Below are 22084 nucleotides of genomic sequence, written 5' to 3'. Positions count from 1 at the left end.
AAAAAAAAAATCCTGTGAGTGGAGGGTCTGCAGGCTGAAACTGCTTGATGAGTGAGATCAGAAGAGAATGACCAGACTGGTCTGAGCTGAAAGGAAGTCTATAGTAACTCAAATAAGCACTCACATCAAAATCACTGAGATAATTTTTTTCCCCCCATTCTGATGGTTTATGTGAATATTACCCAAAGCTGGTGGACCATATCTGCATGATTTTATGCATTGCACTGCTGCCGCACGATTGGCTAATTAGATAATTGCATGAATGTGTAGGTGTACAGGTGTTCCTAATAAAGTGTTTGGTGAGCATGTATGCTTTATATTGTCACTATGCTGTGGCTTTACATCTAATTCTGTACCAACAGAGAGATCTACCTGCTGAGTGAAATGCGCTTAATCAGTTATACATTATTTTGGGGGTATAACCCTACCATTACGAAATTAGGAAATATCCAGGTAACAAAGTAATCGTATGACATCACACTAACCACACCTTAGTAAGTGCTAAAGTATAACTGATATCTGGTGCTCCTTCATCCCTGCCATGATCCAATACAGTAAGACATGAGGCCATATGGAACTTTGAGATTACTCATCCACTCACAGGCCTACAGATAACACAAAACCACATTGAAACAAATTATTAAATAAAGACTCTTAAATAAATAAAGTATCTAAAAATGGTGATTTCAGCCTAGCTTTTCTGGGCTTGCAGATTAAGGCTAAGCTACTGAGGCGAAGGGCCTGGCAAACTGAGTCAATTCAAAAAGAACACTGCATGGAAATAGACATAATCTCACCAAAGCCATATTTTCTAGGATAAATGAATGAGTCAACTTGCCATGAAGCACTATAAAGTCTTTATGAGCTTGATGCACTTGGTTGAAGGCAGAACCAATTAGCCTCATTTTAGCATCCAACACTGCAGAAGTCATGGCAAAATTAATTTACAGCAAAGAGTTCTTTCTTAATACATTTATTCATCTTTTTTAATTACTAGGATATTTGATTTTTGTCACACACATATTCCAATAACCACTAGGTATATCTGAATATTAGGATTACTTTTTTTTTTTTTCAAAGGCATACAGTAACATGATATTTTATATACAGTATATATTATTTTTCAAATATCATACAGATGTCATGCTATACAACATGCCACCAACAGCTTTATTCTAATCATAAATACACAGCCTAAATGCTATTGGTAGCATTAGTAGCATAACGGATTGGTGCGCACATATGTGGGAGATTTTCTTCTTTAAACCATGATGGAGGAGCAGTGGATATGCCATATTTAATTAGCAGATTGGGGGGATATATGTATTTATTCATGTTATTATTTAAGGGCTGTTTAGCAGGGAAAAGGAGGCAGAGTGAGTGAGGTTTATGTATTCATGCATTCTTACATTCAACACATAAAGAAATACAGAAAAATATTACCAAGGCCTGAAAAATAGAACATTAATATAGCATCATAAAATATTCCTCAGGTTATGCCATGTTTAGCTTATCTATATTTGTGGGAGCAAATGTTGAGTTAAATTGGAAAGCTGCTTTCTGGTCAACACCAATTACACACCCTAAACAGAATAAGAAATTCTTGATGAAAATGATCGAAAAACCACAAGGGACTCACCACAAGTTAGACATTACCTGAGAGAAAACACCATCCCGCCAGAGCTTTCCATTAGCATTTAATTGACAAGGTACATGGTAAAGTGTACCTTGAATTATTTTCTGACAAGGTTTTCAGGTCACTGTTAGTGTACCATGAAATTTTATAGAAGTTTGCAGAACATAAGTTTACCTCAGAAACTTTAAAAAATTACAACTGAAAGTTAACAACAACTGTGTATATGTATATATATATATATATACATATATATATATATATATATATATATATATATATATATATATATATATAAAACAGAGACCCCATAACGTGCCATGGGTTTAGTGGGGGGTAATTGAGAATGAATGGGGGAAAGTCTTGTGAGAGGAGGCAACGCCTCCATTGTGCTATAATTATATATGATTATGATTGGTTATGATTGGATGTGATAGGTTCGTTCGATAAATCCTGCCTCTTGTTTTCATGTGAGCTCTCGGCCTGAATGGACAAAATGATGGTGTTACTGACTAATTATAAAGTCAGTAAACAACTCGCCCACTTAGATATCACTGCTTTGTGTCACGTCAAAAATGAAAACTTGAAATGGCCTGAAAACATGATGACTGTTAGTTTTTAGTGAGCATTCAGCTTGATGAAATGAAAGATACATCTTCGTGTCTGTGTTTGTGTTTACAGAGCTTTTATGACGATGACCCAAAAATAAGTTGACTATTAAAAAGAACAGCTGAACATCAGTTCACAAATAAAAAAATATTAGTAACACTTTACAATAAGGTGTCATTTGTTAACATTAGTTAATGTGTTAACTAACATGAACAAACAATGAACGTTTATTACAGTATTTATTAATCTTTGTTAACGTTAGTTAATAAAAATACAGTTGTTCATTGTTAGTTCATGTTAGTTCACAGTGCATTAACTAATGTAAACAAACACGTTTGATTTTAATAATGCATTAGTTACAAAATACAAAGTATTGTTCATTCTTAGTTCATGTTAACTAAAGTAGTTAACTAATGTTAACTAATGAAACCTTATTGTAAAGTGTTTCCAAAATATTGTTCAAACTGTTACTGCAATAATTGTTACTTTAGTTATTATTTTGGAATAAATGTAAAAATGCATAAAAACAATATGAAATGTATAATTAGTATTAAAAAATATTAAATAAAATAAAAAATAATAATAAAATACAAAATAGAATTATATTTGTTCTCTCTTTTTTTGTAATGTTTATATTCTACCCTTTTTTTTTTTTTTTTTTAACAAACATTGTTATAGATTTTTATTTTATGACTTCTATATTACCGATTCAGTACAAAAACATTTTAGATTTCCAAACATTAGTTTTCCAGCACTAAATAATTGTTACAGAAAAATGTTTGTATCTCAGTAAAGAAAGCTGCATATTACATAAGAGACCACTTTTCAGACAAAAAACATAATGAAGGCTGCTGATGGGTGGGACTGATGGGTGCTCCAGCCAATCCGAGCATGAAGCTCATGCAACTGTCCCCCATGGACGACGCAGAGGCCTTTGTGGAGCTCTTCATGCACAGGTAATACACCTCCTCCCCTTGCTGTCACAAGCATGTATACAGCTGGAGTACCAGAGCATGAACAAGGCCCAGAGGAACATTGATGAAGCCTCTGGTCCTTGAAACTCGCAGAGGTCCTGCTGCAGGGGTGTGCCACTCTAGCTGGGGAGACGGTGCCAGGGACATCAATGTCATTGTAATGTCAATCTCATTGTAATTCTATGGTGGAGTATCTAGGACAGGATAAAACACTGAATCTAATGGTCTAATGGCCCATTTTTATTGGCTGGGCATTCGTGGTGATGTACGCAGGTAGCCCTGTCACAATAATTACGTTGTACGACTTATTGTACAATATATGGACATGACCATTTCTGCTGACCTCGATATTGCCCATTGTGTTTACATGCATGTTTGTTTAAATAAGAATGAATGTCACCAACATTTTAGCCATTCGTGCTGCTTCTGTCCTCTTATCTTCTCTAGGGCTGTCAGATTAAAATTCGAACCTCGAATATTCGTTGAATTTAAAATAAAAATGCACCATCGAATGCAAAAACTGTGTGCATTCGAATTTAAGATGTGTAGCAAGCACTAGCACCGATTTTAAATCAAACATACTGAAAAAATTACACACAAGATATTAACAATGCACTAACAATGTTTTTTGAAGAAGAAAAATCTAGAAAGAATAGTTGGTGTTTCAAATATCCAGTCACAGTCAATAATGTCGGGGATCGATCCACTTAAGCTGAATGAACACTGGTAAACTGAAGTGCTTTTAACTCCCCCAAATGCTTCCTATACACATATGAGAGTTATCAGACATATACACAACATAAAGGTAATATTACAACTTGCTTCTGCACAAAATGATGCAAATGCACAAGTGAACCTGAACTCAAGTAAAGCGCTAGGTAGAATGGCAAGTCACATTGTGAATATACTCTTTCCGTAACAGCGCACTAAAACACACACAATGAATAACTAAGGCATAATATTGTAATAATATTATAATAATATTGTATTTCAGTAGTGTACTCATTGTAACCCAGTGTAATGTTATTATTTCAGGAGATCAGGTTTTCAAAACAAGGGCAGTTTTCACATGTTTTTGTTGATACATGTTTAAGTTAATAAAATAAAATGTGTGAATATTTGGTTTAATTTTTGCATTTTCTCGTCAACTAAAATGCCGTTGACTAATATTCGATGCCAGTAAAATTGATTAAAATTAACTAGTAGTCAAAGAATTTCCCCCACTGAAAGATCACTTTCTGTTTACTTCTGAGACCCATCATTATCGTGTAGCTCTAAGGTTAGAGGATGTGACATGTAAGAACAAATAACATGACAGGAAGGAGAAACCCTACGCTGTCAAGCTGTCTGTTTGGAACAAGAGAGAGAGAACAGGCATTGTGGCAGAGCCTGCTATCTGGGCCAGTCGTGCTTTTTTGATGGGCTTTTGCATTAATAAAGGTCTATCCCTGTCCAATAAAATGGTCATATTTCAGGCTACAGATAAAAGATGTTGCCATTCTAAGCAAATAATAGCATCTAATATGAAATCAGCAGAGCAGAAAAAGAGGCACTCTTTCATTTCCTCTTGTAGGCCGTCTGTTTTATACATCTCATTATTCATCAGCTTCTATAGCTGATAACCACTGAATTTGCATCTGAATCAAGAATACTTCATAACCTGCCCTATACAGCACCTATGCAAATGGCTTGACCCAGAAAAGAGCTAGTGTCCTCCAATATGAGCACAATGTTTTGCAAATAACAGTGAGAAAACTATATCAAGGCATAGAATGGTAAAAAGTAAGGGTTGATTGCTTTGTGGCAGTCTTCCTATCCATAATATAAACAATGCCAAGAACAACACACTGTCACAAAGAAATAGTAAGATTCTGTCAAGTGAAAGGATCAAAAGTCCCCCACAAAATACTGCAGAAACTACACATGCTAATTTTTAGGGTTCACATTACACATAGATTTAATTAATTTCATCTCACTTGCGGTTGAAAAATGATAATTTCTGCTAAATAAAATGTAATGCATACATAGTGAGGACCGAAACTGCACAAATTGGTATTCAGGCTTCACAAATAACTATGGACTTAAGCACTACTCAGACAGTTGAGAGACAGTTTGCATGGGACAGAGTTTGCCAAAAACAGAAGCATGTCTCAGTTACGCATGATTGATCATTAACCTAAATTGATTTTCTTGTATGATATCAGCTTGAGTGAAGAGCAGTCCCATGCACAGGTCATGTCTTCTTGACCTCGATTCAGTATCTTGTGGCAACATTACACTGTTGGTGAGCGATATTATAAATAAATATTTTTCATGGCCTGTCCAGACACTTGCAATTTCTTAAAAGTAGATACAGTGTTTTTCAGCCACACGCTCTGCCGATGTACTTCTAGTTCACTGTACAAAAAAATAGGATGCACTGGATCAAGTGCTATTTTATAAGCTGCTGAATAATGAGGGTGATTAATAGGGTGATTTGCAGTAAGCGATGTAATAATTACAACTGGGACTGTTGTCCTAGTTTCAGAAATATATTGGCAATATTCTAGACTCATTATTTGAATGCTTGCCATCTCCTTTATACAGTCAGGTCCGGAAGTAATGACGGAGTTTTTGTGATTTTGCCTTTATACACCACCACAATGGATTTGAAATAAAACTGAAATCAAGATGTGATCGAAGTGTAGACTTTCAGCTTTATTTTAAGAGGTTCCACAAAAATATGGCATTTACCATTTAGGAATTACAGCCATTTTAAGCAAAGTACTTCCATTTTCAGGGGCTCAAAGGTATTTGGACAATTGACTGACAAGAAGTTAATTGACCAGTTTGGTCCATTCCCTTGTTACTTCAAGACAAATGAAGCAGATAAAAGGTCTGGAGTTGATATCAGGTACTGCTTTGGCAGCTGTTCGACTGGAGCTACCAATCTGAAGTCCAAGGAGATCTCAATGCAAGTGAAGGAGGCCATCGTTAGGCTGAAAAAACAACATAAATCTATAAGAGAGATAGCAAAACCTTAGGTGTGGCCAAAACCACAGGTGAGTACATTCTTAAAAAGAAAGAAAGCACTAGTGAGCTCAACAACATCGAAAGGCCTGGAAGACCACAGAAGACAACTAAACTGGTGGATCGCAGAATCCTTTCCTTGGTGAAGAAAACCCCTTCACAACATCAACAGAAGTCAAGAATACTCTGGAGAAGGTAGGCATATCATTGTCAAAATCTACAATCAAGAGACACCTTCATGAACGTAAATACAGAGGGTTTACAACAAGGTGCAAACCACTGGTAACATTCAAGAACAGGAAAGCCAGTTAAGACTTTGCCAGAAAACATCTAAAAAAGCCTCCCACGTTCTGGAATAAGATTCTTTGGACTGATGAAACCAAGATTAACTTGTACCAGAATGATGGAAAGAGAAAAGTATGGCAAAAAAAAGGAACAGCTCGTGATCCAAAGTATACCACATAATGTCAAACATGGTGGAGGAAGTGTTATAGTATGGGCATGTATGGCTGCCAATGGAATGGGCTCACTGGTATTTATTGATGATGTGACTGCTGACAGAAGTAGCAAGATGAATTCTGAGTTGTATAGGGCTATACTCTCTGCTCACATTCAGCCAAATGCTACAAAACTGATAGGACGCCGCTTCACAGTGCAGATGGATAATGACCCTAAACATACTGCGAAAGCAACTCAAGACTTTTTGAAATGGAATATTCTTCAATGGCCAAGTCAGTTGCCTGATCTCAACCCAATAGAGCATGCTTTTCACTTACTGAAGACAAGACTGAAGGCAGAAAGACCCACATACAAGCAGCAACTGAAGGTGGCTGCAGGTGCCCTTATGTCTGTGTTACCTTCTGGCTTTCCCTTTTAGTTATTTTGTCATAGCTAGCCTAGCTGGAGTCCCTGCGTGCACTCTGCACACAATGTACATTTTCTTAAACCAATACAGGACAACAGCATACCTAATAATCTGGGTTCTCTCTCTCTCTCTGTCTCTCTCTCTCTCTCTCTTCAACCCTCCCTCTTTCTCCCCCCTCTCTCCCCCTCTCTTAAGCCACACATGCTACTCCTGAGTCACCAGCCTGATCCATCCTGATGCCCTACTTCTGTTTGGAGTTTTTGTCACCTGGAAATCAATCGCTGATCCTAAGGATGGCTGGACATGCACAGCCTAAAGATCACCATGAGGTTACTGTGGATGGTACCACATAGAAACCATAAAGATGGTTGTGGATGTTCTTCCTTGGATAGAAGTCTCGATCACTGAACAGTTAATAATTTCAGTTTGGTACAATAGACTAAGTTACAATAGACTAAGGTACAATAGACTAAGTTAAAACTATAATGAACTCAGAAATGACTCCGATGCTCATACACATAAGTTGCTCGTAAGTTCATAAGTTCCTGTTAACAGAATTGCACTTTATGTCTATATGTCTATACATTTAAAAGACAAATCATTTATAACCATACTATCTGTTGACATCCAGATGCTGATGGGTTCCCTTTTGTGTCTGGTTCCTCTCAAGGTTTCTTCCTCTTGTCGTCTCAATGAGTTTTTCCTTGCCACCGTCGCCTCCGGCTCGCTCATTAGGGATAAATTTCTAAATTTAAAATTTCTATCAAGAATTTATATATTTCTGTAAAGCTGCTTTGTGACAATGTTCCTTGTTAAAAACACTACACAAATACAACTGAAGTGAATTCAGTTAAATCAAAATGACATAGGAAGAGATTGAAGATGCTGACTAAAGTAAACACCTGGCTAGTAAGTTCTACAAGTCTGAATGACCTCATATACAGCAGTAAGATTTCATAATGCAGAAAGCATACGTACTATCCAGATCTGAATAACATAAAGAATCTGACTGCTTAAAGGACATGCAGCACAAACCCTGAAAACTGTAGTACTGTAGACGGAAGGGAGGAAAAGGAAGGAGGTGAGGCTCTGTTTCATGCTTTCAGAGTCTGGCCAGTAAATAAGCTGGCAGTGAAGAGGGAAGATGTTATGACAATGATATACGAGCTCAAAACTCCAAGGACAGGCCTTGCCTGTCCTTCTCTCTTACCAGTCCTGATGCTCTAATTACAGGATAATCAGTTTGCTTCTGGACGCATGTAAGTTGATTAATGCATCCACTCCTAGACTGAACAAGTACAGTATGTGGCCTCCTTCAGTGCAGACGTGTTGTTTAGTGTCAACTGACTGTTTCCTTTTGGGAATATTATCTCACTCTGCTCCCAATTTTTATTGTACATGATTGGTCCACACTGAAGACGTCTACTGTCAGACCAAGTTTATAACACACAATGTCAAAAGTGTGTTTCCTCCAATCCCATTACCCTTTCCCACACCACCTCCATTTCAAATGTTTAAACAGCCAGATACACGTATCATCAAATAACATACATATTTCAAAACAAAAAGCAAGATGTGGTCATGTAACACTGAGTAGTAAAAAAAGAGCTGAATTAAAAAAGATGGAGCTAATTACGGTTGGAAAAAGCAAAGCCTCAGATATCTACTAGAGACTCTTTGCTCACTATAGACACAACACTTCTGCATACCTAATCTGATTTTAGCCTTTCAAGAAGAAAACAGACTCATACTGCAAACACTGTAAAAAATGTGATGTAGCCAATCTTGTCAGGTATCAAGGAGGAAATTACAATACATTAACACTGTTCAACCTTCTGGCCAACATTCTGTGTAAGCTAAGTGATGGCAAAGAGAGTAAACCTAGCTGTAGTTTTCAGTCAGACACTATGAGATCAACCATTTTATTTCAATAGGTTGCTGTGTTCTGTGAGAAACATTAGTCAGCACTGGCTCTTCCAAAGAAATGTAATGGACTGCCAAATTCAAATTAATAAGTAAAAAAGAAAGATTCTTTAGAAGTAAAAGTGGGGCAGGTGCCCCAAAAAAAGACTAGCTTTCAGATGTAAAAATCACAGATATGGTTTTGGAGTAGTAGAAGCATGGGTCCTACACTTAGTAAAACAATCCTGCACCTGGGAAAGCAAGTAATTCTGCATGACATTCAAGATTTAGGTCCTGGGGTCTTGCAACGAATGCTTTGTAAGTTGTCATGGATTGATGACAGTGTGCCTAGCAGAGCCAGCAGCTGCAATTAAGAGGTCATGTGTGAGACTTTTACAGAGTCAGTCCCACGAAGCAGCACCTCTCTGCAGTGACAGCACACCACCGCCCATCACAAACAACATCCCACACACTCTATTCACCTCCAACCTATCACTACTGCAAAACAGAGCACTCAAATGTCTGTTGCGTAGTGTGTTTTAGATTTAAAAGTGTGAAAACTGAACTGGAATAGGAAAAAAAAGAAGTTGAAAGCAGAATGCAGAGATCCACTTTTTTCTAAAACATTCACAGGTCTGCATCTGCAATTGCCAGCCAGAGCTCTATATATGACTTAGTATTGTTCTCAGAATATGGAAATGTTTCCTTGCCATATCTGAGTATGATATATGTGTCAGTATATATGTACTTGATATGTGAAAATCATGATCATTTTGAGATCAAAACCAAACCAAGGCCTGCCCAGTGTGGCCCCTTGTAGAATAGGCCCTGAGGCAACTAATAAGCCCCTTTCCTACTTCTTAAAACATTCAAAGCCTTTTAGACATGTAACCTTTTGATAGCTCACAAAGGGCCAACAGCAGGTACTCTTATAAAATGCACCCCATTCAAAATCAGATTATTTCCACTGAAATCACCTTTTTTCCATCTGCTAGCTGCATTGGACATTGGCTGTATATTGCTACATTTATTATTATTCCTACACAAAGAAAGAGGCATATCTCCCCTTTTCTATATATAAAAAAATGTAGGACACATGCCCCCGAGAAATGCAAAGTACTTAATTCATCTCCACCTTTTCTCTCAGCCTGCCATCTGCCAATGTCCAGAAGTGATGTGTTCAGATTGGACATCAGAGCAATTATTGTTACAGCTGCCTTTAATATTATGCGGAAAGATGACTGACAACAGTACTATAGCTGATGATAGAGGGCATTTGGTTCCAATTTATTAGATCTGAGGGATTTTCTCTCATTGAGAGCAGTGCAAATAGTGCTATACAAACAAGATATGCAATGTAAAATGTCAGTTGAGTTTTTCCATTAAAAAACTTATCCTAAGTGGTTCCCTTAACAAACATTTTGAGACAGCCTGTGCAAATGAACTCCAGGGTCAGACACTCAGGCTGTGAAGTGGTGTTCTATGATAATACAATAATAATTAATGTAATGGGCAAGAGGGTAAGAAAGACTTGAAATGAATAACAGCATAAAGTATTGTGCATCATCTCCGAGACGGCACAAAAGTAGTTTCTCTCCAAACAAATAAAGGAATGTGTCCACCCTGCTGGATGATGTATATCCATGAATATGGGAACGGATGGCGAAGTCAAAGATAGACAGGTAGTTATTTAGTGTGAGAGAGGGGAGGGCAAACTAGGTATGTTGAAAAACATAGCATGCCAGCAAAATAACTGTCTTGGCTTAAAATACCACAGAACCTTTGCCTTTCACTTCAATTGATTGATTTCTCACCTCTGTTATTTATGATTTATAAGCAGGATCCAACACACCAGTGTAAAAAATAAGCCTTACCAGTAATAATTAAATTTTAATACTAGTCAGAAGAAAAATCCATGTCTTAGACAGTTGGTGCCACTGTAAGCATACAACAAAGTCTGAACTATAAACTCTAAACTTCAGTTTCAGATATGGGCACAAATGATTTTTTCCTGCTAATCAAAATTCCATGCTAACCATTTATAATGAACTGAAAATGGGTGTGTATGGGTGAATTTGGGGGATTTATGGACTTATTAATTAAGATGCTACTTTCTGTGTGGTAATTTCTCCAGATACACATGCACAAATACGAACAGATTCATACACCAGAATGTGGATTCAGACCCATAAAATAAAATATTAATGGGAAAGATCTCTGAATGCTGAATTCAGCATACAACACCATATAGAATTTTGACCTGACACGCTGCAGGAGGCACATCTAGAGAAGATGAGGCAGCACTCTACTTGAGAAAACCTTGTGTATTGTTTATTTTAGTAGTTATTCTTCCTTCCTGTGCACAGAGGTCATCCATTCCTCTAGATCACTGCTGATATGTTATCCATGGACCACAAGATTCCCTGCAGCTTGGCTCTATTGATTCTAGCACAGTGGATACTTGCAGATGAACCCCTCTTGTCCCAGTCTATTTCTAATTTGCTGTTTATGGAGATAGGGTTTGTTGAACACCTCCATCTAATTTAATGGAAGTATTAGTCATCTCATAAAGAGAGCCTCAGCACATAGCAATTTATGGAATTCATGAATACCAAGAGCTCTCTCTGTCAGGCTTAGGACAGTCATTACATCTCTTTTTTCAGAGCCTTTGAATATCAGAACAAAGGAAACATTATGCTTTCTGTCCATACTTATGCCCAGAGGCTGTTTAACCATATATGAGCCATGCAGCAAATTACTGATGCTTATACTATTTATGTTAAGTAGATGCATTTATTTAAAACATAACATATGATTTGTTCTTTGGGACAATGGCTATGAATTACATACTGGCCACTTACCTCCACTTACTAACTTCCTTGACCTGGTAAATGAATGCAGACATATACAGATATGCACAGATATTACCATATCATAGCAAGTAATGTCCATGTCATTTAAGGTTTATGTCCAGTGGACACAGAGAACAGCCCACTCTTAAACAATTCCCACAGACACAACAGACCACTGGTTATAGGATGGAGGTCTTGCTCTGAGGCTCAGCTAGCAAGCAAGCTCAGCTAGCAAGTGTCTTGGGTCTCCATTTCTGATTACTACACTCAACATTATAAAAGGTCGATAACTGTACTTTTATACAAAAATTAATAATGACAGTGTTTGCATGAACCATTCAAACTTAGCATATAACAAAATAAAAACTGTGCATTAGGAAGAAAATTAAACATGGCTAGCTTTCACTGAAGCACAAGTACGGTGTACATATTAGGACATCCTCAGACCCCAGTTCTTAGGCATATGCCAAAACACCATCGCACATCAGAATAATAGGCTTCAGGACTTCAATCAAGAACAGATACAGAGAGAAGTATCTTGCACTGAAAGTTTAAGCTGGCTAGAGTGACTAACTAAATGTATTGTTATCTGTGCAGATTGCTATATGTATATTTATGATGTGTGTACTATCGTGTTCTGTTAGCTCAACTACCAAAAACTATGGTATTTTACATTTTTTCTTGTTTCCAATGAACATAAACATTTAAATGTGTCTGCTGAGTCTCTCTTCAGAATGAATATAACTTCACTTAAAGTGCCTTAACTTAGTTGTAGATGAAATGATCAAGTTGCTTTTTGCCAATGGTTTTGGTTTCAATGCCTTTATGTCTGAGACCGTTTTGCCCAATGCCTAACTGTATGAGGCCTGACACCTGACATAGTTTTTCCTGAGTCCTGAAGCCTATTAGTCTGAGGCTCAATGCTGTTTACCATATGGCTGAGAACTGACGCTGAGGTCTGAGGATGTCCTAATATGTACACCGTACACAGGGCTTTACCCATTCTGCTGTTAGGTGGTTGTGATGTCAGAGTCAGACATTTCTCTGTAGCCCTAGATGTATTTTTGAATCCTGTGATCTCCACTACTGAATATGAACTATCTGATTGCTGTGGTGATTTCTTTAGACCAGATTGAATCAGCAAGGAGAGTCTGAATGCAGCAGAGAGTTTGCTGTTCATGTCTGTGTATTGCTTTGCTTTCTGCTAATTTTTGAGATGCATCCATGCATCTGTGCCAACAACACAAAAGGGTGATGTTGGCACAGATGCATGGATGTGTGTACTGTACACATATTTGGTGGAATCAGCACGTATTATGGTAATGTTTTGGTCCACAACTCACTGCCTGTCGTAACTGACTGGGAAGTGCTCCTATCAACCATACCTATTGATGATTTGATGCTGATCAAAGCCAATGTTGTTTTTTTTTTTTAGCTAATATGCAAGTATGCTAATATGCTAACATAGTGACTCATGAAAACAGTGCTTGGGAGAAGGATTTTTTTAGAAATGTTTATTGCACCTCACGTAATGTAAGTGGTATTTTATGAAGAACAGCCTACTTTATCATGCAGTCTGTTGAAGGTATTGTTCAATACACAGTTATATCAAACTGAGAACCTCATATCGAACAATATGATATGATGCACCATATTGTTACAGCCCTACAGGGTAGGTATTCACACTGTTAAAATTTAAATGAAAAAAAGATGAGAAATTCCTGATTTCTTTGAAAGGTGATTTCTACATAATGTATTTATTTCTACTTAATGCTGTTACAGCATACGCAAGATGTCACTTTTTATGTAAGCTTTGTTTGCCCCTTTTTCCATAGCTTAAGATAGCCACAGATATGTTTTTATTTGTTTGGGAAACACCTGAAATCTAAGAATTTTTTGGTTTTAAGGATGCTTTTCTTTACCCATCTATTGCTATTCACATATTTGCCTTATTTGGACCCTGTAGCTTGACATTCTATCAGAATAATTCCTCATTCATTTCTGAGAAAAAAGATTTAGCCCTTGAACAATAACAATGAACACCAGCATTATCTTATCTTAAAATTAGATAATAGCTGCTTACCCCTGGAGACCCCCATCCTATTCAGCTATTAACTCTGATTAGAAAGTTTAATTCCTACTGTGATCTAGCTAGATAGATAACTAGCTGCAAGTGTGCCTTCTAAGTGCGTCACTAATTATCTATTAAGTCAAATACAAATGAATTCATATAAAATAGGCCTTCTATGTGAATATATACAGTATTTGATTTAGTTAGCAGGATTAGTGGTGACAGTTTCTTCTGGCTATGCAAAGTATGCTATTCAGGTATATTGCTAAGTATTTAGAATCCATTGGATTTACATTAGAAAATGTGGAAGAAAAAAAAAACAGTAATGCATAACTGGGCCACTTTAAGCTTGAAGCATCATTATGTATGTAGAAGTTGCAGTGTTTTAAAAAAAAACAGCATTAAGGAAAGAAAATGTATTTACACATCTGTGAGTAAATCAGAAGAAGTCTTGAGCGCAACATGCCATTGTCATAAACCAAAGGTGCAAGTTATTTAAATTATTTAGTCCCTCTATCTGGATGTAAATGGAGAGAGAGACTGACAAAATAACGTGTAACGAAGCTCTCCAGGTACAATATGCTGCTTACACAGCCTTAGTCTTTATTTCTGTTTATTTCTTAGCCAGTATTTATGCTCAGTAACCTACAAGCTCAGTAACCTAAATAATCTAAAATATTCATTCCTATCTCATATGCTTGGGGACATTAAACCGAAACACTGTTTAGGCACTATCTATTTTTAGTTAAAGACAACTCACATATGGGAAAGCACACAACAAATGACTGTGAAAAGTGAAGTAGTCACTACCACTCATTCTCCATAATGGTGAATTTATTCTGATCATTATTATTATAACCCTCTGAAAATAACACGCGGTGAATATGTTTTAATACAGTGTGCTGAACACCCAATCTCTCCCACTCCCACCTCCTTGAAACTGAGCATATGTCATAGCTTTGGCTTTTTCAAAATCACTAATTACTATATTCCACTGTGGAAATGTACCAGGCAAAAATCAGATCTAACTCTCAATCATGTACTGCTGACAAACATTTGCTTCTGTAAATTACTCTGGTATTGACAATTAACATGTTTGTATGAGTCTACACACTTTAGATGGCCACTGTATTTTATGAAAGAAAGAAATATTTTAATTTTAAGTCAGAATAACAAGTCAGACAAGAAATGTTTTACCAAACATCATTTGGCATTTTTGTTTTGCCAAACAGCAGAAAGATAGAAAGAGTTAGTAGTTAGGTGGCCCTTGTCTCAGCAGGCTGGCCTCAACTCACATCAATCACATTGAGCGAGATAGCCATGGACAAAAGCAGCCACGTCCGACCTCTATAGCACTTGCGCAATTGACTTCTCCTGAAAAGGGTTTGTCACCAGGACTCTTCAGGATGTAAGGACGGATGGAAGGGGACACACACACACACACACACACACACGGCATGGGTGATTCACAGTGATGGCTACCTCAGCATGACTGTAACAAGCTGCTGTCTGCCTCCTTTCAGCAAACTTTAGAGGTCAAAAGACTTCTACTGGAAATAAAATAACATGGGACAATGTGCTCATCGCAAATCAGGGAGAGGAGATCAATGCTCAAGTTTGCCTGAAATATGATAATTTAGTATATAATGCACACATTTTTTTAGGCCCAGCTCCTCTTGTCTGCATTCTCCTTCTCACTAGATTAGGGGAAATGAGATGAATAAGAAAAATTTCTTATACATTTCAAAATTGAAAAAAAATTTGATCTATCACAAAAAAGTGATATGGTCCAGGCAATTATCTCAATAAAGTGGTGATCTTCCTCCTGTTGATCCAGCCATCCAGGCCAATGTCATGCACAGATACCCTTCTGTCTCTTGGCCCCAAGCAAATCATGTTAGGCCCACTTCCTTTAGGAGCCTTTGGGGTGAGCCACATGAATAACATCTGTCAACACCTTGAAGTGGAGCACATGAGGATTGGGAGGTAGGAGGTTTAGCTGTCAAGTGTGTGTGTGTGTGTGTGTGTGTGTGTGTAAAAGGGGAAAGTATGAATATATGATAAACTACCTACTACTATGGTAAAGGATTAAGAGCTATCTTATGTGATCAAACCTTTATACTGTACACTTGATTGATATGTTTATGCAATGATTTATTTAAGGAAAAAACAATTTAACATTTAAATTAAGGAAATAAAGTCTGTATTTTTTGTTGATGGCATATTGTGAATGAAGGTGGAAGGGGCAAATAAAAATGGCTTATATAATCATGGGGTGCTAGGGTGGGAAGAGGAAGGAAAAACTATGTAGAGATCATGTACGACATAACACGGGGAATGGAGAGAAAACACTCAATCTTTGCCCAAAAAAATTACTCTCTGTCATTTATTTAGTTTTTCTCTCCTGCTCTCATTTGATATTTCATAGATTCCTTTAAAATTTCATGACTGAAAATAGGTGGTTTAATCTTCATTAAATATACAGGGCCCACCTTTCCCTCTGTCTGGATGAATTAACTGCTAGACTGCAGATCAGACTTTTGGGCTCATATCCCATAATGCTGACAAGCATTAAATCACTTTTTTTAATGGAGGTAAGATGAACCCCTTATGCTCAATGTTAAAAAGCGACCTCTTTTAACACAAGGAAAAAATTCTAGATGAATGAATTAATGAAGGTCAAAGTCCAGAGGAAGGAAGCTCGTAGATGGCAGTAACTGCACAAGCTATATACTGATGCCATTAGGAGCTTGCTTAAGTTTTTGTCTAAATGTCTGCAATTTGCATTTTTTTCCCAGTAATTGATTTCAAATCAGGCATCACTCTAGATACAGTGTGGTGGCTTTTACTATCTAATACAGTGGTTCTTAACCTGGGGGTCGTGACTGTGGGACACAGCAGACTATACACAATGCTGCTGCTAATGTTAGTGGATAGCTCTGACTGCCAGACACCTACAACCTTGTACTACTCTGAAAATAATGTTGCTGATGATGGCACCACGTCTAACACTTCTGACAGTGAACATGACATTGATGAAGATGGCAAAGATGACCGTAAGTGATGTCCCTAACCAACATAACTCAATGTCAGATGACGCAGCTCAGTGGCCAAAAAGGCTAACAGATAGTGAATGCTACTTAATAGAGAAGAGAGGTCCAGTTCGGGTCAAAACCAGAATCTTACCCAAAAACAGTGAGGGCCATAGATTGAATGATAGCCATTATTACATGAACATGAAAAAAGGAGAAAAGATAGGCAGGTCATTGCTACTCTACAGTCAATAAAAGGACTGTGTGATCTGTTTTTGTTGTCAGTTATTTGGACATGCTGAAAATGCCCTCAGTGGAGATGACTACCACAACTGGAATTATCTTATCTAACTTTCTCATCTTTTCTCAGCCACTGGGGGATCCAAAGGACTTTTATCACCTGTAACATTCATGAAGTGAAAAGACTGAGACAGAGAGAGAAAGATAGAGGAGTCAAACATAACATATTTCAGGAGTTTGAAACAAGTGACACATTCTGGCAAACTACAGCCCATGACAGGGCAGCATGGAGAAAAAGCAGAAAGGGGGAGAGGGAAGGAGAGAGTGAAGAGTGAATGAACATAAAAAAAGAGACTGCTAGAGAGAAAGGGAGTGAGCACGTCCAGATGTTTTTCTCTGCCTCTTGCCTTATGTCAGTCTTAGTCAAACAGATTTCAGAAATAGAAGAAGCAGAGCTGAGGATGTGAGAAGGAGTGAGAGTAAGCTGCTCTCCCCAGTGGCATCTGCCTAGCAGGCTCTGTCAGGGGCAGCGCTGAGGGCATCACAGCCCCACTGAGTGGTACACGTTTGATATGGCATGGCACTTCACTTATTCATACCTTCTGATTGACCTGCCTGGCATGTGGGAACATGAAGTTTTGATTAGGAGAGAGGAAGAAGAGATAGCAATGCAATGCAAGAAATCTAGCAGTGTGCAACATATCAAACAGAAACTGGAGTGATTTATTAATCAGAAATATCAACATTTAAGGATGCGTGATAAATAAATAAATGCTTTGACACATTATTGAGCAGATGCCTGATTCTTTTCAGAGATGTTTAATGTTGAAACAGTTATGTAAGAGAGGAAGTAGGAGTTTTTCCTATAAGATTTCTAATGGCTAGACTCATACCAGTGCGTGGGGTTCTTTTCCTGCGGTCACGGAAGGCTGCACCAGACTGCAGGGCCTCCATCAGGCTGTCCATCACACCTGTTTCGTCTCCGTCTACGGGAGAAAGAGGACACAAAGGGAGAGAGAGTTAAAGAACACTGATATAGGCCAACACACACACTCTCTTTCTCTATCTCACACTTGGATCTTCTGTTGGCCCAATTATTAATGCAGTTAATTAATGCTATGCCACAGATAAATCTAACCCCAAGCTTAACCTCAGTGACCAAAAGGAAACGCACACACACACACACGCACACTATAGAATTTTACATTTTATTATATATTATGTAATATAGTAAGATACTGCCATGTCTATAACTACACGTAAATAAAAAGCAAGCATCTCAAATTACTTTCATCGTACATTGCTAAATCTCGTCTATCCACCTGGCTACAATAAAATTATATCATATATTACATGCTGTAGTTTCAGATTAAAAGCCAAAGAGAAGCTCAGCAAAAAAATAGTGCTTAATAAAAGTCACACTGGAATTACATAAGGTGCAGGGCAAAAAAGGCAGCTTACAAAGTTGGAGCTGGGTAACACATAGAGAAGAGCCAGAGGATGAAAGTGTTTAATGATGGCCACTGACAGATATTATTTCTGCTCAGAGGAGCTAAGTGCCCTTTACCAAGATTTAGTGTGGAGTCAGTCAATACTAAGGCTTTTCATCATTGTTCTGTTGATAACAGTGGGATGTGCCTTGAAAACAGGTATCTCCAAGAAGAGCTTTGCAGCTTCAGGGGAGAAGGGTTGGAAAACAGAAGGGCACTGAGGCCATGGACTAGGCCTACCGAATGTAGAAACCTCAGGGCAGAATAGTGACCAGTGATATTAAATAAACATTTAAAACACAGTGATATTTATTAAAAAAAAAAAAAAAAAAAAAACACAGTTTTGAGATTTTTAGTGTAATCATTTCACACAGAGAACACAAAACATCTGTCACTGGGAAGCTCAAAATTCACTTCTGGTCCTTTATCTGGGCCATCCATACAAAGTTTAGGCTTACTAATGAGTGTGCTGGTTTCATCACAGCGGTCCAGCAGACCACATTATTGTAAACCAGAAACAATGTCATCAATTCTCTGCATAAATAAGCTGCTTTTTGTTGCTTTAGGCAGCAGAATCAGGCATAGTAATCAAATCATTTGTGTTCAGATACATTCAAAGCAGGTGATACTAAGTAAAAAGCAAACTGAACTAATTTATTTATTGCTTAAATGGTGACATGGTTACACAATTTCTTTTATAAAATGCCACTATTTATGTTGTTGAAAAACTAGAAGAGTGCACTTTATTTGCATGAAGCAGCACATATAACGTGGAATGAAAATATTTCATATATAAGTCAAATAAAAAAAAGGTAAGAATGATATATAATGCAAATACTGCATGTGTTTTATTACAGAGGCCCTTTCCAGGGGTTACATAAAAATCAAAATGGACATATTGATGGGCAGCCCGATTTAAAAAGGACAATAAAGTTGCTCTTCATGAATAAAACCTAGCAAAACTGCCCCTCTATATCTCTCTGCCTGGTTTTAACCAGGGCACACTTTTCAACTGTGTGTCCGCCAACTTCATCAAAGTCCTCTGGAGCCAATGTCAGCCTACAAAAGTAGCACCATCCTCAATGATTTTTAGTGTCCCCAAAACACATCCCCACCAACCAGGACATCTAACACATATCTTTTGTTTTTAGGGGCAGGTAAATATTTTTGGGAGACAACATGGCTCTGGAAGCTTCTTGACAGCCACTACTTCATTTCTTTCTTCTTGGAAACCTAAGCAGCACAGGGGGCACCTGACATTTTGATCAATTTGTCCTACTTTTCCCTTAACTGTAGCCCAATTCATCTTCTGTAATGGGCAAGACTGGAGTCCTGGTAGACTAAGTACAGAGCAAGACTTTCAAATACAAGGAAGCAAATTTACTAAATTGGGAAACATGCTCCCAAGTGACCAGAAACTGCTCCATTAACAACGTTCAATTGGGCCATGCTTCCACAAGAGTCAGACAGAACTCTCGTCTGACATGTGAAACGGAGAGGAATAGCCAGAAAAAAGGACTACACTCCCTCTCTAATCACATGTTGCCCAGCATATTTTGCAGTATTTAAACCACAAAGAGAAAAAAAAAGTGACGTTTCAGGACCAAATTGAATATTTAAAAAATGTAATATGGGATTATTCAAAATGTCTTGTGCTCTTGTTATCTTTATACAGACCACATTGCGAGCATGCAGGTATGCATGGCATAGGCAGAACAAGGTCATACAGAAAGTCATAAAACTTCTGGTGAGACACTCAACTGAGCAGAATGGCTGACATTTAATGATTTCTACATCATATGCAACTACACACTCTTTTCAAATTCTGCTCTCCTCTCACATCAGCTCCCATCAGCTCAGGGACTTCATTAATGCCTCTCTACTACTGTATGCGTGAGTGAGTGCTGCATGCACACCGACTTCTTAGCAACTAAGCCAAATCAAAAGGATTATTAGGAGTGGTCAGGCATGTCAATAAAATCCTCCAAACAGCCATTACTTTACTTTGTTAGAATAACATAATAATAATAATAATAATAATAATAGTAATAACAATAATAATAATAATAATAATAACAACAGCTATTATTATTATTAGTAGTAGTAGTAGTATAAAGTACATAGACAAAAATAATCTAAAAGTTAGTCACACTGTACAAATATAAAACAACAGCATTCTAGAGGAGAGAAACATCTTAATACCAGAAAGTAATTTCTCACTGCAGAAGTAAACCACTATTCAATTTGTATTCTGATATAGGCTTCCTTTTTAAACAGCCATGCCACTGCTATAATTATGACCTGTCAGCTTCTCAAAATGATGGGCACAAAAACACAAAGAATCAATGAAGAAGTAGACACAGAGTCTCTGCCTGAATGCACAAAACCTTTCCCCACACCATTATACCACCTCCACCAGCCTGGACTGTTATGGTCCATGGATTCATGCTGCTGGTGCCAAATTCTGACCCTACCATCTGTCTGCCTCAGCAGAAATTGAGATTTATCAGACCATGCTACGTTGTCCAATTTTGGTGAGCCTGTGCCCACTGCAGCCTCAGCTTTGTGTTCTTGGCTGACAGAAGTGGAACCCAATGTGGTCTTTTGCTGTTGTAGCCCAACCGCCTCAAAGTTCTTGTGCATTTCTGCTCACCACAATTGTACAGAGTTACTGTAGCCTTTCTGTCAGCTCAAATCAGTCTGGCCATTTTCCGTTGACCTCTTTCATTGACAAGGCATTTCAGTCCGCAGAAACACCTCTCACTAGATTTTTTTTTTCTTTATGACACCATTCTAAGTAAATCCTAGAGACTGCTGTGCTTGAAAATCGCAGGAGATCAGCAGTTATAGAAATACTCATTTCAGCCTCTCTGGCACCAACAATCATGCCATGGTCAAAATCATTGAGATTGTAAAAAGATCTAATACTGGCTTGCAGGTTTTTGTATGATGAGCTGAAACCCCCTGTTTACCTCCATGCTTTCTACACTATCCATTCAACATTCAAACAGCAAAAATAGTAGAAAAAAGCAAATAAGCCTCTAAGGGAGTTTTTAGTCCCTTCACTCCTCTAGATTGTTCATGAACACATTTTTAATCCATCTGTTGCCCTGTGGAAAGTCTCCTGTGCAATTAACCTTGTGCATTATCTGTGAAAACAGCAAGAGAGGCACTGCATTTAGGATGTTCTCTGCACTCAGTGTACTTGTTTTATTGTTTGTGTTATGGTGGCTTCCTTTGTAAACAATTAACCATCACCCAGTCAGAGCGAGGTTTGACCAATGCACACTCCAATGTAAAACACTTGCAATGCTTAAAATTCCAGGCATTTATTTGCAATGACGGTTAAACAAAACTATGTTCAAATAAATAAAACTAAAGTTCCTTTCCTTCCTCTCTGTGAGTTT

The 22084-nt window shown here is 37.7% G+C and overlaps 1 protein-coding gene across 7 annotated transcripts in view; it reads right to left on the bottom strand.

Annotated features, from left to right (window-relative positions):
• diaph2 (diaphanous-related formin 2) overlaps positions 1-22084 on the bottom strand; it is a 424876-nt gene that overhangs the window by 34546 nt on the left and 368246 nt on the right. For 6 of the 7 annotated variants that reach the window (XM_053235486.1, XM_053235480.1, XM_053235482.1 and 3 more), the window contains one exon: positions 18081-18173. In XM_053235486.1, coding sequence (XP_053091461.1) covers positions 18081-18173 — 93 coding nt within the window. Of the gene's footprint in view, positions 1-13318; positions 17803-18080; positions 18174-22084 lie in introns of those variants that run through there. The other variant, XM_053235484.1, reaches the window with a different exon arrangement.

Source organism: Pangasianodon hypophthalmus, chromosome 7, assembly GCF_027358585.1.
Source record: "Pangasianodon hypophthalmus isolate fPanHyp1 chromosome 7, fPanHyp1.pri, whole genome shotgun sequence".
Classification (NCBI taxonomy): domain Eukaryota; kingdom Metazoa; phylum Chordata; class Actinopteri; order Siluriformes; family Pangasiidae; genus Pangasianodon; species Pangasianodon hypophthalmus.
Note: the sequence above shows the minus strand (reverse complement) of the source record. Positions and strands in the feature narration are given on the sequence as shown.